This window comes from Castor canadensis, chromosome 9 (genome assembly GCF_047511655.1).
Source record: "Castor canadensis chromosome 9, mCasCan1.hap1v2, whole genome shotgun sequence".
Taxonomy (NCBI): domain Eukaryota; kingdom Metazoa; phylum Chordata; class Mammalia; order Rodentia; family Castoridae; genus Castor; species Castor canadensis.
Genome location: NC_133394.1, coordinates 20,653,623 through 20,667,692, shown reverse-complemented (window position 1 = coordinate 20,667,692; position 14,070 = coordinate 20,653,623). Strand labels below are relative to the sequence as shown.

The 14,070-nt window shown below is 36.0% G+C and overlaps 1 protein-coding gene across 7 annotated transcripts in view; it reads right to left on the bottom strand.

Annotated features, from left to right (window-relative positions):
- Positions 1–1,568: 1,568 nt before the first annotated feature.
- Trim2 (tripartite motif containing 2) overlaps positions 1,569–14,070 on the bottom strand; it is a 117,110-nt gene continuing 104,608 nt past the window's right edge. For 6 of the 7 annotated variants that reach the window (XM_074041314.1, XM_074041311.1, XM_074041310.1 and 3 more), the window contains 2 exons: positions 12,434–12,574; positions 1,569–6,357 (listed from right to left, as the gene is read on the bottom strand). In XM_074041314.1, coding sequence (XP_073897415.1) covers positions 6,205–6,357; positions 12,434–12,574 — 294 coding nt within the window. In that variant the 3' untranslated portion in view covers positions 1,569–6,204. The other variant, XM_074041312.1, reaches the window with a different exon arrangement.

The window sequence follows — 14,070 nt, the reverse complement described above, 5'->3', positions numbered from 1 at the left end:
CTTTGTAATCCTGCCTCATCTCTCATCATTACTTCTTGAGCTTTCTGAGATCTTAACATATTGAAGCATTTCTTCTTTCCCGGATGAACCATACTCTCTTGCCTTTTCCTAAGCAAGTCTGAGTTGTGAGGTGCAGTTCCTGTGAGAGTCTGCACTCACCCAGCAAGTGTCCCCGTACCAAAGGGGGATATTAATGACATTAAATAGCAAATAAAAATCACCATGATGGGTAGAAAGAGAGACCACAGAAGAAGAGCAAAAAGCTTTTCCCTGCCTTCTGAGCAAGGGGCAATGCATTTTCATTTTGCACCAGACCCCATAATTGAATTAGACCTCATGATTGTGAGTACAGTACTGGTTTTAAAAGGACAACTTTAACACTATAGATAAAGATTATATTTAAGAAATGTTGCCAGATGCAGTGACTCACAGCTGTAATCCTAGCTACTTGGGAGGTGAGATAGGGATGACCACAGTTACTAGCTTGGGCAAAAAGTTCATGAGACCCCATGTCAACCAATGGCTGGGTACCTGTCACTGGAGGTGGTGCACACCTGTCATCCCCATCTACAGGGGAAGCACAAATAGAAAGATCCCGGTAGAAAGATCCTGGGTTCAAACAAGCCAGGGCATAAAGTAAGACTCCTTCAAAAATAACCCACACAAAAAGGAGTGGCTCAAATGGAAGGGCACCTGTGTACCAAGTGCAAGGCCCTGAGTTCAACCCACAGCACTACCAAAAGAAAAAAATGAAATGTTTACCTGAATTTGAGAAGGACCATGGAAACTAATTTCTCTGAAAAGGCATGACATATATAATTTATTATCAGGTTTCCTCAGAGACTAAACGTCCAGAGAATTGTCCAGATGTGTTCTCTAGATGATTCTACTACTTGAAGTATGTTACCAGTAGCTTGATGTATAATTTTTTATTGTAATAAACTCTATGTAATTAAATTCTGAACCCTAAAGGTAATGTTTGTAGTCAGGGCTTCTCTTCATACCCTAGAAATGTGTCTGCCATGATTACTAGAAGGTCTCTTAATCTTGAATTTTATTTGGTAGGACTGAGGTTTGAAATCAGGACTCTGATTCTGAGGCATGCACTCTGATGGCAAAGCATGCACTGTACCACTTGAGCCACACCTCCAGTACATTTTGCTGTGGTTATTTTGGAGATGGGTTTTGTGAACTATTTGCCAGGGCTGGCCTCGAATCATGATCCTCCAGATCTCAGCTTCCTACGTAACTAGGATTCCAGGCTTGAGCCACTGGTGCCCAGCTTATCTTGAAATTCTTTAAGGATTAAAAGGACAGTGGTTTTGATCTGTTTTTTAACTTTCTAAGTATACATACTACACACATGTGTCAAAATTTTCTGAATCCCCGCTTAACATACATCTTAAATGCAACAGACGATTAACATAACCAACAAAATTTTTACTAAGCTTTTTCTCACTAGTATAAAACTTTGGATGAGCTATTGTTGTCTTCAACACGTTCCAGAACATTCCTCCATTCCCTTTCTCTCAGGGAACAAGCTATTAAATAATTATTCATCCTGGAAATGGAGAAAACAAGCTTTATTATAATGATTTGAGATTTTTGTGCATGTTAGAGATATACACACAAATCCTGTTTCTCCTATTAAGACAGAATTAATTTAAAGTTTTATTGAAGACTAAAGCATCCAAAATACTGTGGTACGTATGTAGCTACCAACATACAAACACTTTGATGCACAGCGTTCATTCTTTTCTTTAAATAGGCAGTCAGCATTTTGATTCGTAAAAGAACAAAGGATGAGAATATAGCAGTATCAATGTCAGAGGGCACGAGACTAGTATTCTATGCACAAAACATATGAAACACACCTGTAAAGATGGAATGTACAAAATCTGAAAAGAAAAAACAGAAGCAAAAAACCTTCATATGCATACATAGGATTGAAAAGCTATGGAACTGAGAACGATGTAAAGAATTCTATTTCAAGAATACACTCTGTTGGTAACGAGACATTCCCATGTCAAAAAGCAAAGCATTGAATTTAAGGCTGTGTTGCTTTCAAATGTTAATGGAAGTGCTGTACATTCATTGGAACAACATAGCCAATTTATTCATCTATCCTAGAATATTAATTAATAGCTTTCATACATTCTCCACAAACAGATCACACAACCACTGCCACACAGTTCATCTTTAGCAAGTTTTAAGATTAGCATCATGATTTGTAGCTAACTGTCTTTTAAAACAAAACAAAAAAAATTATTTATTTATACCAAACAAATCTTTAATGGGCACTTAGTTTCCTTTATGGCAATACTAGATTCCTAGTTATCAAAAATAGGAAAATAATTGTAAAGTTTAAAACCCTGCAACATTTATAGAAAGCAACAGTATTATGACTTTCAGTTTTAAGGAGAATTAAATAAGGTTTGCATCAAATAGCTTCAATTTTTGTCCTACCTGGAAATGTCTTGTTTTGAAAGTATTCAACTAAAAACACCCCTCCCCTTTTCAGAAGCTGGTGAATAGAGAGGGTGTGATAGAGTTCAAATGTAGAAAAGGATTTTTTTCCCATTTGTAGTAACTGCAGATTTCTGATGTTGAGTTGATTTGCTGTCTCCAGCTTACTCAGTATTAGCAAAGCATTAGTGTGAACCCTATCCACAGATGCTCTAATTACTGCTATTCCAGTTCATGCCACACTAAACATACCCTGTTTATTTACTAGTGGAAACAAGTGTGCAACAGTTGCATGGGTCAGGGGTATTTATTTGCCTCAAATTGAGTCATAGAGTAAAGTAAAATAAGGAAACTTGGGGACTTGTTTAGTTATGGGGGTAAAGTTTCATCAAAAGACTATGCACCATTAAAAAATGGCCAACAGTCATAAAGGCTCTTTATTCATGTGTTTCTGGATGGTCAAATGACTCTCTCTCCCCATGTCCAGCAGGGGAAGCCTGTGTTGGGACAGAATGCATTGTCACTTGACCTTTGAATCCTAATTGGCAATATTTTGACAGAAGTGCCCAGGGGAATTTGAATGAGTACTTTTTCAGTGCTACTTATCATGAATATATGACAGGTTCTATACACTTTACAAAGAGAAATCAAACAATAATGGTAGCCCAGAAAAAAAAAGCCACTTATTTTAATCCTTCTCAGTTTACCGGAAACCATTTTCCATAGGATGTGACAAAATTGTATTTAAGTTTTCTCTATTTGTAACTTCTCAGCAGCACTTTTCCCCCAAAATATGCTTTATCTAGAAATACAGTAAATGTATCCAAGTGTGTTACCTACAACATATATGATTAGATATTTTTGGGAAGACGTAGTGTTTCCTGGAGTGCCTGAGGCATATGTTTTAGTAACAAATAGTAGAACGAACTATTCTTTCATTCCAGTTTGTGCTAATATTGACATGTAAAGAAAACCCCCCAAAAAAACAACAAAAACCTTACATTTATGTTAAGCCTGCTTTTGAGATAACTAGCCTGATAAAATATATGATACGATGATTGGTTAGTTTATAAGTTAGTTTCAAAGTTCACAAATATTTCAGTTTTGTGCAAAAAAAACCTCTTTAGGTAAACTAGTTTTCAAATAAATAGTACAGGTTTGGGTGTATAGCTCAGTGTAGAGCACTTGCTTAGCATGCCTGAAAGGTTCAAACCCCAGGGCTGATAAAAACAAACAAACAAAAAATCCAAAAGTCTGCAACGGAATCTTAAATAGCAAGCCATTTTTACCTACGAAAATAAGTAGAAGTTCATTTAACCAATTTAAAAATCTTCCTTTTAAATAAATATCTAGGGTCTACTTGGGCTGGGTGCAGTGACCGGGGTCTGTCATTCCAGCTATGCAGGAGGTACTAAGCAGGAGGATATCAGTTCAGAGCAGCCCAGGCCAGAAAGGAGACCCCATCTGAAAATAGCCTAAAAGCAGAAAGGGCGGGATGTGACTCAGGTGGTAAAGCGCTTGCCTAGCACAAGGCCCTGAGCTCAAACATCAGTACCAAAAAAAAAAAAAAAAAAAAAAATCTAGCTTATGTTTCAGGTAGAATATTAGTAAGTGACTCAATGAAATTCCCTCACCAGAATATAAGCTCCCAGGGGTAAGAGATTTTTGTCTGGTTTAGCCATTGCTATTCCAGTGCCTAGAAGAATGTGTGGTACACTCTGTAAATATGAACATTGAGTTCAAAGACTGGCTCCAGGGGTAGCTCAGTAGTAGAACTCATGCTTAGCATGTATGAGACCCTACACCAAGAAAAAAAATATAAAATAAAGAAATCCAAAGACTTATTTCACTGACATTAGGCAAAAATGCCTGAATTTGACATTCTTAAAATGTTACTGAATTTTATCATTTTATTATAGTCAGGTTTGAATATTTTGAAACCTCTACATAACTAAAAAAATGCTAAACCTAAATGTAAAATGTTCCTTAAAATCTTTTTTCAGATGTTGATTTGGGCATAATAAATTTAATAGCAATTGGAAGCAGCTAGATGTCCCTGCTAAACTTTTAAAGCCCCTATATAAAGATTTTTAAATTAACAAACAATAAACATCACCATTCATAAATTAATACATATGGCAAATGTTTTCTTATAGTTCATTTCTAAGGTGACCAAAAGCGATCTCAAAGTAATTATCAAAAATGCCAAACCTAACTTTCTATTTGGTAGAACTGAAATTAAAGTGGAAATACATCACATCTTATTTTACAGTATCAATGAACTAAACTGTTCTTAACATTTCTCAAAATGCCTTCATATTTAGTTTAAGTTAAATATAACTCAAGTTCAACTTTTCTTTTGACCTGTTTTGTTTGTTTGTTTGTTTGTTTTCTTTTAAGCACAGAAGGCCATTTTCTGACTACAAGTCAGCCACCACCATTATTCCTGGAAAATGACAAAAATTAAACCTGCTTTTGGGCTTGCTCCACAAAGGACGGCTTTAAACTGCGTTAGTGAAGGGATGTGCTGGAGGGTGCCTGGACAATGCTTCTGTCTTTCTGTGCTGCCTATTTCAATACACCAAGGATTTCAGCTATATATATTTATATATGATACATTCTATCTTACCCTAATCGTGTATACATAGTCCCTTAATGCCTCTACTGTTCATTAAACAAGGAGAATTAACCAGAACATGCCTTTACCTGGTATGCTCTCGAGATAACAGAACTTTGGTAACACTTGCTCGCTAAGGGGAAATCATGAATCAATCACATGCCTTTGGTTGACACCATCAGTCCTCCAAAGGGCTGCTTATGGCTCTCTGTCCTAGGATACTGGTGTCCTGCTACATGTGTTGACATTTTGTAGGAGGTAAAGCTTTCGCTTTCATGAAGTGGAAGAGGAAAGACACATGTGGAAACATGGCACATATAAGATGACTTAACTTTTTCTTGATTACATTCCAGTACATCATTCTGGAGCTGTTCATTGATCAAAAGGTACCTTTACTTTGTAATATGCTCTTCAAAGAATCAGGAATGTCAGATTTCCCTGAATATGGATTTTTGTTTTCTGATAAAAAGGGGAGCAGAGAAGATGAAAAGAACACACAAAAAGGATCTTTGATCTAATCCGGGAAGATTGGGAAATTTGCATTGATTCTTCAGTGCTCAAGAGGCCTAGAAGGATTTTGCAAGACAGCCTTTTTTTTTTTTTTCTAAAGTAATTCATATGTAGTTGTTGATAACCCAAAAAAGGTCACAAGAATAATACCTACTGTAAAAGTGAGGTTAGATGAGTCCCTGGGTCTTGTGACCTAGGTGAAATAAAGTATATAACTACAACAGGTTTTGCTCTTGGAAGCTCTGTGCAAAGGCTACCATTCACAAGATTAACAAATATCTTTACATATGCTAGTTTGTTTTTTAATGTTTGATTTGCAAAATTAGTTTAACTACATAAATCCCTGTCCTATAAGCCATAGTTCACAGGTGTAAAACTTTGCAGTTTGTGTAGATTCAGTAGAAGATTTTTTTTTTAAACCCTAAAAGTGAATTACGGAAATTGGATAAGCAGTTTTTAAGGAAATTGTTACATTCAGAAATAACCTTGGAAAGTTCACCAAAGATTCCTTCTAGCATGAAAAGTCTAGTCGTAATCTGGTCCCACGTCAAGAAAAACCATTCCAGTTTATAGTGCAAGACCCCTGCTAGGGAGTTTGCAGCTGGCCATTGTTACTGTAAGTACCGGTAGACCTTGAAACAGTGATTTCCAGAGTCTGCAACCACAACGTGGCCATCTGAAGTTAGAGCCAGGCCTTGGGGGCCATAAAGTGGGTCAGCAGATGTGTTGATGTAGGATAAAAATGATCCACTCCCATCAAAAACCTGCAAAACCATAAAGAACATTATGGAAGTCAGTCATATGCTGAAATATGAGTTAGAAACGCCTCAATGCTAATGTTCTTAATATAAAAGCATGTAAGGAACCTCCTAGGTTTGTTTAGGCCACTGTCATATATATTCTGTTCACTTTCACTTGACCTTGTATTTTCTCCTCTCCCTGTGCCCAGAGTCACTGCTATGAACTTGACGTTGGTTATAGATCCCATTCATATTCCTGTGATGTTCGCACAGTATCTGATGGGACTGGCACTGGGAAGTGCGTGAAAAATGAATGACCCTTACTTTTCATACTCAGCCTTTACTTCTTTTCCTTCCAGCCTCACGTCTCCCTTTCAGGTCCAGTCTTATGGGAAAAAAAATCAGCAACTAGACCACGGACAAATGATCTTGAGTCCTAATACACAATGACAAAATTGAGATTTCTTTCTTTTCCTTTTCAGAATTCCTTGGTTCAACATGTACACTTGGATGTGAAATGGTCTTTTGATCTACAAGATCGTAGATGAAATAAAAGACACAAATCCAGGCCCTTACACTTCTTACCGAGGTCCAGGCTGGTTTCTTTTGAACATTTTATTTGATCTCCATGGAGTTTTGAAAAACAGTGTGACTAGGTAGATGTTGTGAGGGCCACAGTCCAAACAGCATAGCATTTGTGGTCCTGTGTAGACCTGTATAGTGAACTTCATCCCCCACCCAGCTTCTGTCTTCTGTAGTGTTTCAGACCCTTGGTAATAGTTCTCATGAGACATAGAATGTCTCTTTTAACATAGATGTCCATGGGGATAATTAAGCCAGGAGAAATAAAAGCATTTTGTGTTACATTTATAGTCTCAACACTATTTCTGAGTATATACCCATATCACATTCCAACTGATGGTCATTGCTGTCCTCACAGAGCCACCTGAGTGCTACTAAATTTAATCCATGCCCTCTGGGGTCTCAGGTGCACACAAGGCCACATTAGCAAGAATACATTGTGTCATTTGTACACATGTATTTAGCTTTATATAGGTGGAAATACAGAGAAATGGGAGAAAGAGTCATTTTTCAATTTGAGGATTTAAAAGATTTGTTCTTAGAGTAGAAAAACCAAACTTTTATGTGTTGGACCCCTTTGACAGTCTGGAAAAGACTATAGATCCCATCTCAGAACTGTATTTTAGTGTTCCCTCCCCCAGAATATAACCATTTTATTATTTTTTTATACTCAACCAAAATGCTATTCATGATACCATTAGTACATTTATAACACAAATTCATTACTATTTGTTTTTGTTAACTTGTGTGTGTATGATGCTGGGGATTGAACTCAGGGTCTTGTGCATGCTAGGCAAGCACTCTACCACTGAGCTATAGCCATAGTCCTTGGTTTTTTGAGATAGGGTCTCCTGATGTAGCACAGACTGCCATCAAACTCATGAACCTCCTGTGTCTGCCTTCCAAGTGCTGGGATTACAGATGTGTACTACCATACATGGCTAACTTCTTATTATGAAATAATTACAGATTCGTAGGAAGTTTCAAAGATAGTAGAGAGGGGTCCTATGTACCCTTTATTTGGCTTTCCCCAGTGGTTACCTCTTCTATAATTATACTATTGTATATTTTCTCCCTTGTTCCCTCACCCTTTTTTTGGCAGTACTGGGATTTGAATTCAGGAGCTCATACTTGCAAGGTAGGAGCTCTACCACTTGAGCCATGTCCCCATCCCTTTTAATCCCATATAAAACTCAACACATTGACTTTGAGATGTGTATGAATAATTATATATCATTTTATCATGTGTAGCCACCAACACACATACAGAACTATTCCATCATAAAGACCTGTGCTCAATAGTCACATCTACTTCCCCTCCCTGTCTCCAACCTTTGCCAACCACTCATCTCTTCTGCTTCTCTACAGTTTTGTCATTGTGAGACTGTTACAAAATGCTACATAAATGGAATCATATTGTGTGACTTTGCCCTTGAGATGCACCATAGATGTAGAGTGTATTACTGGCCTATTCTCTTCCACACTTAGTAATATTGCACAGTATGGAAATACCAGTTTTGTTTGGTCTGTTGAAGGACATCTTGGTTACTTTCAGTTTTGGGCTATTATAAATATACTTTCTACAAATGACAATATACAGGCTTTTATGTGAACATAGGTTTTCATTTCTCTGAGTTAAATACCCAGGAGTGCGATTGCTGGGTTGTGTGATAACTGTATGTTTCATTTTAAAGAAACTGTCAAACTATTTTCAAAGTTGACTGTGCTATTTTACATTTCCACTAGTGATGTATGAGAGTTCTAATTTCTCCACATGCTCAGCAGAATATTAACATTGCCAACATTTTTAATTTTAGCTATTCAAATAGGCATGCAGCAGGATGCCATAATGGTCTTTTGTACTTCCCTAATACCTAATAATACGGTATATCTTCTTGTGTATATATTTCTCCTCTTTCAGGAAACTTCTCTTCTTAGCTCTTGTCCACTTTCTAATTGGATTCTGGTTATTTTACTACTGAGTCTTCACATACTTAGGTCTAAGTCCTTTACCAGAAATGTGGTTTGTCAATATTTCCTTTTAATCTGTTGCCTGTATTTTATCCCCTTAATGGGGTCTTTTACAGACCAAGTGTGTTTAATTTTTTTAAGTGTGTTTAATTTTGATGAAGTTCAATTTATTCATTTTTTTCTTTTATGGATAATAGTTTTGGCATTATGTCAAAAAATTCTTCACCAAGCCAATACTCCAAAGAGTTTTCTTAAAACCTTCCAAATACTATCTCCCTAGGCCACAATGAATTTGAGACCATTGTTTGTATATGATGAGATTTATTTATTTTTCATCAGAGATTATTTTATTTGCTACAACTCCATTGAAAAGGCTATTGTTGTCCATTCACTTGCTTTTGAAACTTTGTCAAAAATCAGCTGGATGTAAAAATGTGGGGGCTATTTCTGGACTCTTTTTTTTTTGAGGGAGGGAGCAGAAGTGGGGTTTGAACTCAGGGAATCAAGTTTGTTAGACAGGCGCTCTTACTGCTTGAACTACTCCACCAGCCCTTTTTTTTTGCATGTGTGTGATAGGTTTTTTACAAGATAGGGTTTTGCAAACTGTTTCTCCAGGGCTGTCTTTGAATCTCATTCCTCCTGATCTCTGCCTCCTGAGTAGCTAGGATTACAAGTGTGAACCACTGGCACCTGGCTCTGGATTCTCTGTTGTGTTCACCAGTACCACACAGTCTTAATTATTACAGTCATATTATTAAATAAAATTGAACAGAGTATTCCTCTCACTTTACCTTTTTCTTTCAAAATTATTTTAGCTATTCTAGTTCTTTTGCTATGACACATAAACTTTAAAACACTCTTGTCTTTGTCTACAAAACATCCTGCTGGGATTTTGTGTTGAACTTGTGTATCAATTTGGAGCCAATTGATAGACTTTCCTTGTTGACTCAAACAAGAGCCCTTCACTGTTGACCTGTCTTTGTTTAGTCTTGTAATCCATGAAAATAGGGTTTTTAAAAAAACTTTATTTTGTTGTTTTTACAATTACTAACATGTGTGTGCATTATTTGGGACCCCCCCCATACACCCCCGTGAAAATAGTTTGCCTCTCCATTTTTTACTTAGATCTTCTCTGATTTCTTTCATCAGCATTTTCCAGTTTTCAGCATATAAAGCCTAGCCATGAACTGTATAATGCCTAAATATTTCATTTTTTAGCAATATTATAAATGGCATTATACTTTAAATTTTGGTTGCCATGTGTTCTTGGTGGTATGTAGACATATAGTTTGGTCTTCTTATGCTGATCTTGTATTCTGGAATCTTGCTGAACTCACCTCTAGGAAATCTTTTTAGGAAATTTTTTTTGTAGATTCTTTGTCATTTTCCATGCAAATGATAATGTTATCTGCAAATATGGAGAGTTTTAAGTGTCCTCCTTTCCAATTTGTAAGCTTTTAAATTCTCTTTTTTTATTTTGTTGGCTGAAACTTCTAGTACTATGTTGAGCAGACATCTTTGCCTTGTTCCTGATCTTATAGGGAATGTATGCAGACTTTTGCCATTAAGTATGGTGAACATACATAGGTTTCATAAATAGTCTTTACTGAGAAAGATTCTATTCCTAGTTTTCTAAGAGTTTTGTCACAAATGGGTATTGTATGCTGTTAGGTATTTTTTTCTGCATCAATTGATATGATTGTATGATTTTTTTTTTCTTCTCTTAAACTATTTTAAATGATGGGTTACATTGACTGAAACCAGCCTTGCCTTCCTGGAATAAACCCCACATGGTCATCGAAAGCTTTTTTAAATATATTGCTGAATTCTATTTACTTTGGCATGTCTACTGTGTATTCAGGGGGAACATTGGATGGTAATTTTATCTTTTGTTCTTAGTCCAGTTTTGGTATGGCTTCAGAAACCGAGTGGATTGGGAAGTGTTCCCTTGTCTTGTCTTCTGGAAGAAATTGTATAGGATTGGCGCTAATTCTTCTTTAAACATTGAGGATAACTATTCAGTGAAACCATCTGAGTCTGTTTTCTTTTTTTCAGTATTGAGGCTTGAACTCAGGAGCCTCATGCACACTAGGCAAGCACTCTACTACTTGAGCTATGCCCCCAGCCCTTTTGTTTTATATTTTGTTTTTGAGATAGTGTCTTGCTAGTTTTGCCCAGGCTGGTCTTGAACTTGAAATTTGCCTATCTCTGCCTTAAGAGTAGCTGGGACTACAGACATGCACAATCATACCCAGCTTAGATATTTCTTTTGAAGGAGTTTTAAAATTACAAATTAAAATTCCTTAGTAGTTAGGGTTATTCAAATTATTTCACATTGAGTGAGGTATGGAGTTTTTACTTTCTGAGGAATTGCACATTTCATCTAAGGATCAAATTTATGTATGTAGACTTGTTCACAGAAATTACCTTGTTATCTACTTGATGTCTGTTCAGTCTGTACAAATGTACATTGTATTCTCTCTTTCAGTCTTGCTAGAGGTTAGTTGATTTCACTGATCAAAGAATCAACTTGCTGTTGATTTTCTCTAATGTTCTTTCATGAATTTCATTGATTTCTGACCCTAACTTCATTACTATCTTCTTTCTCCTTCCTTTGGCGTCCTTCAGCTCTTTCTGGCTTCTTGGGGTAGGTAGGTTATTGATATTACACTTTTCCTCTTTTTTTAACATCAGCTTTGAATGCTATTAATTTCACTCACTTCTTTTGCTCAATTCCACAAATTTTCATGAACTATATTTGCATTTTTATTCAGTCCAGTACATTTTAAATATTTCCTTGAAACTTGCTCTTTAGCCAGTGGGTTGTTTAACAATATTGTGTTAAACAACAGTATTTTCAAATGCATAAAATGCATAAAGGATTGGCAGAGTGGCTCAAGTAGAGTACTTACCTAGCAAGCACAAATCCCTGAGTTCAGTCCCCAGTACTGCCAAAAAATGCATGAAACAAAATATCTTACTTTATAAAGGGAAACATTAAAATATAGTTAACAAAATATTAACAAATTGCAGCATGGTAATTTATGTGTGCTTCTTAGTTGACACATTAAATAATAAAAAGTAGCAGTTAGCTTAATAAATAGTGTAATTTTGTAGTCATAATGAACATAAATGACACTCTGATACAATCTGATATAAGCTTTCTATGATTTTTCTTGGTTTCAATGTGACTAAAACTGTGATTATTATCTATATTTAAAATTAAGAGAAATGATAATTTTCACCTGGAGGTTAGTAAAAATAGTAATGTATTTTTGTTCAATGGAGCTCTTCAATTCTATCCACAAAAAACTCTGAGGATCTGTAGGATGCATGTTAAAAAGCCTTGAATTACAGAATTTCATGCTGGTACCATAGTGTTTTTATATACTCTACCTTTTATAGTTTGGTCCTTTTGGTGACATTACCCATGGTTTTATGATCTAACTAACCAAGAAGGATAAACAGCCTAGTTTGGGGCTCAGCTCATTCTTTCTTTTGAACAAGTATCAACCATCTAGCCATATGCATCAGCATTTGAATGTACCTGAATCCTGCTGTTTCCCCAGTCTGCCACGATGATATTTCCATTGGAATCCACTGCTACACCTGTTGGTGCATTGAACTGTCCATTTCCTTCTCCATTTGAGCCGAACTTCAGCAGGAATTCTCCTTCTTGATTAAATACCTGGGTGAAATATTTCAAGCTTTTGTTTTAAAATAGCAGACCCAACATGAATTTTCAAAATATCTATCTGGGCAGGTTATTTCTAACAAGACCTGTGTTTTAAGGCATTCTGAAAAAAGGAACAAAAATTTATAAACTAGGACCCCATATCATTTGTGCTCCCTAATTTACTTTATAAATCTGATTTACCATTAGTTAAATCACTCTTCTGTGGATTATATCTAGTTATTTAATACTTATGTGAAATATATAAATTATAAAATGGTATATAAATATGAGGTGCTATGAGTGAGGACAGATATAATTTTCAACAATATTCTTTCTGCCTTTAATTAAATAGCCATATTTATTAAATAAATAAATTTTCAAGAATGGGCATTGTCTTTCTAATAGGATGGATGATATTTCAGTTTCCATCAAGGAGTAGGAGGTTTTTTTTAGGCCAGATGCTCTAATTTATTGCCATTTTACTACATTAACATGATAAGAAAGAGGAGGCTGGACTTACAACAGGGGAATTTCATCATGTATGTTCCTGCGTGCTTATACTAACGGCAGCAGCTGAAGAATTAACAAAGGCTTTTGATTTGCCCTCAGTTGGTATTTTAGTTAAAATAGAGAGTTTACATGATTCTTATGCTTTGACAGTAGAACCTCCAAAGGTTGTTGGAGGTAAGGGATAAATAAAACTCTTAAGCAAATTCTCTCCAATACGTGATGTAGTCAAGCAATAGGTTACTGTGGTTAACTAAGCACTATTATTATATGTGCATCAAATACAGATTACTGATTTGAAGAGAATGAAAACATTAATGTTTAATGATGACACTACAGAAGCATAATGTTTGTCTTGTTATTCCAGATAGTGCTCAATGGTTTTGAAATGTTTCTGGGACATTATTTCAAACATTCATCACCATGGTGCCTAGATATGTAGAAATATTAACAAATCAAAAAGTATTGTGTGTAAGGAACCTTTACAGCATGCATTCCTCAGATTTACTGCTGAGAGCATAGATCTAATGTGAAGATGATTCTAGGACCTTTTGGAACCTCTTTGGTTCTTTAGAAAGGACAGAAATATGAACAAACCAGTTTTTATAAAGATGCCATGCTGTAAAAATTTCTCCTGACAAGGGCAGAGTTCTAATATTTAATTTTTTTCTTTTGTGGCACTGAGGTTTGAATTCAGGGCCTTGTACTTGCTAGCTAGGCATTCTACTACTTGAACCATTCCACCAGTCCTTTTTTGTGTTGGGTTTTTTAGAGATAGGGTTTTGCAAACTATTTGCCCAGGACTGGCTTCAAACCTTGATCCTCTTGATCTCTGCCTCCTGAGTAGCTAGGATTACAGGCAGAAGCCACCTTATGTTGCAGAAAATTAGAGAATTGATAATTGCTGTAACACGTTGAATAGCCAGACAAATTAAGTTTCAGAACGTTCTGCCTCTACATTCAAGCAATTGCTTTTCAAAATTTAACTTTTGGGCTGGTGA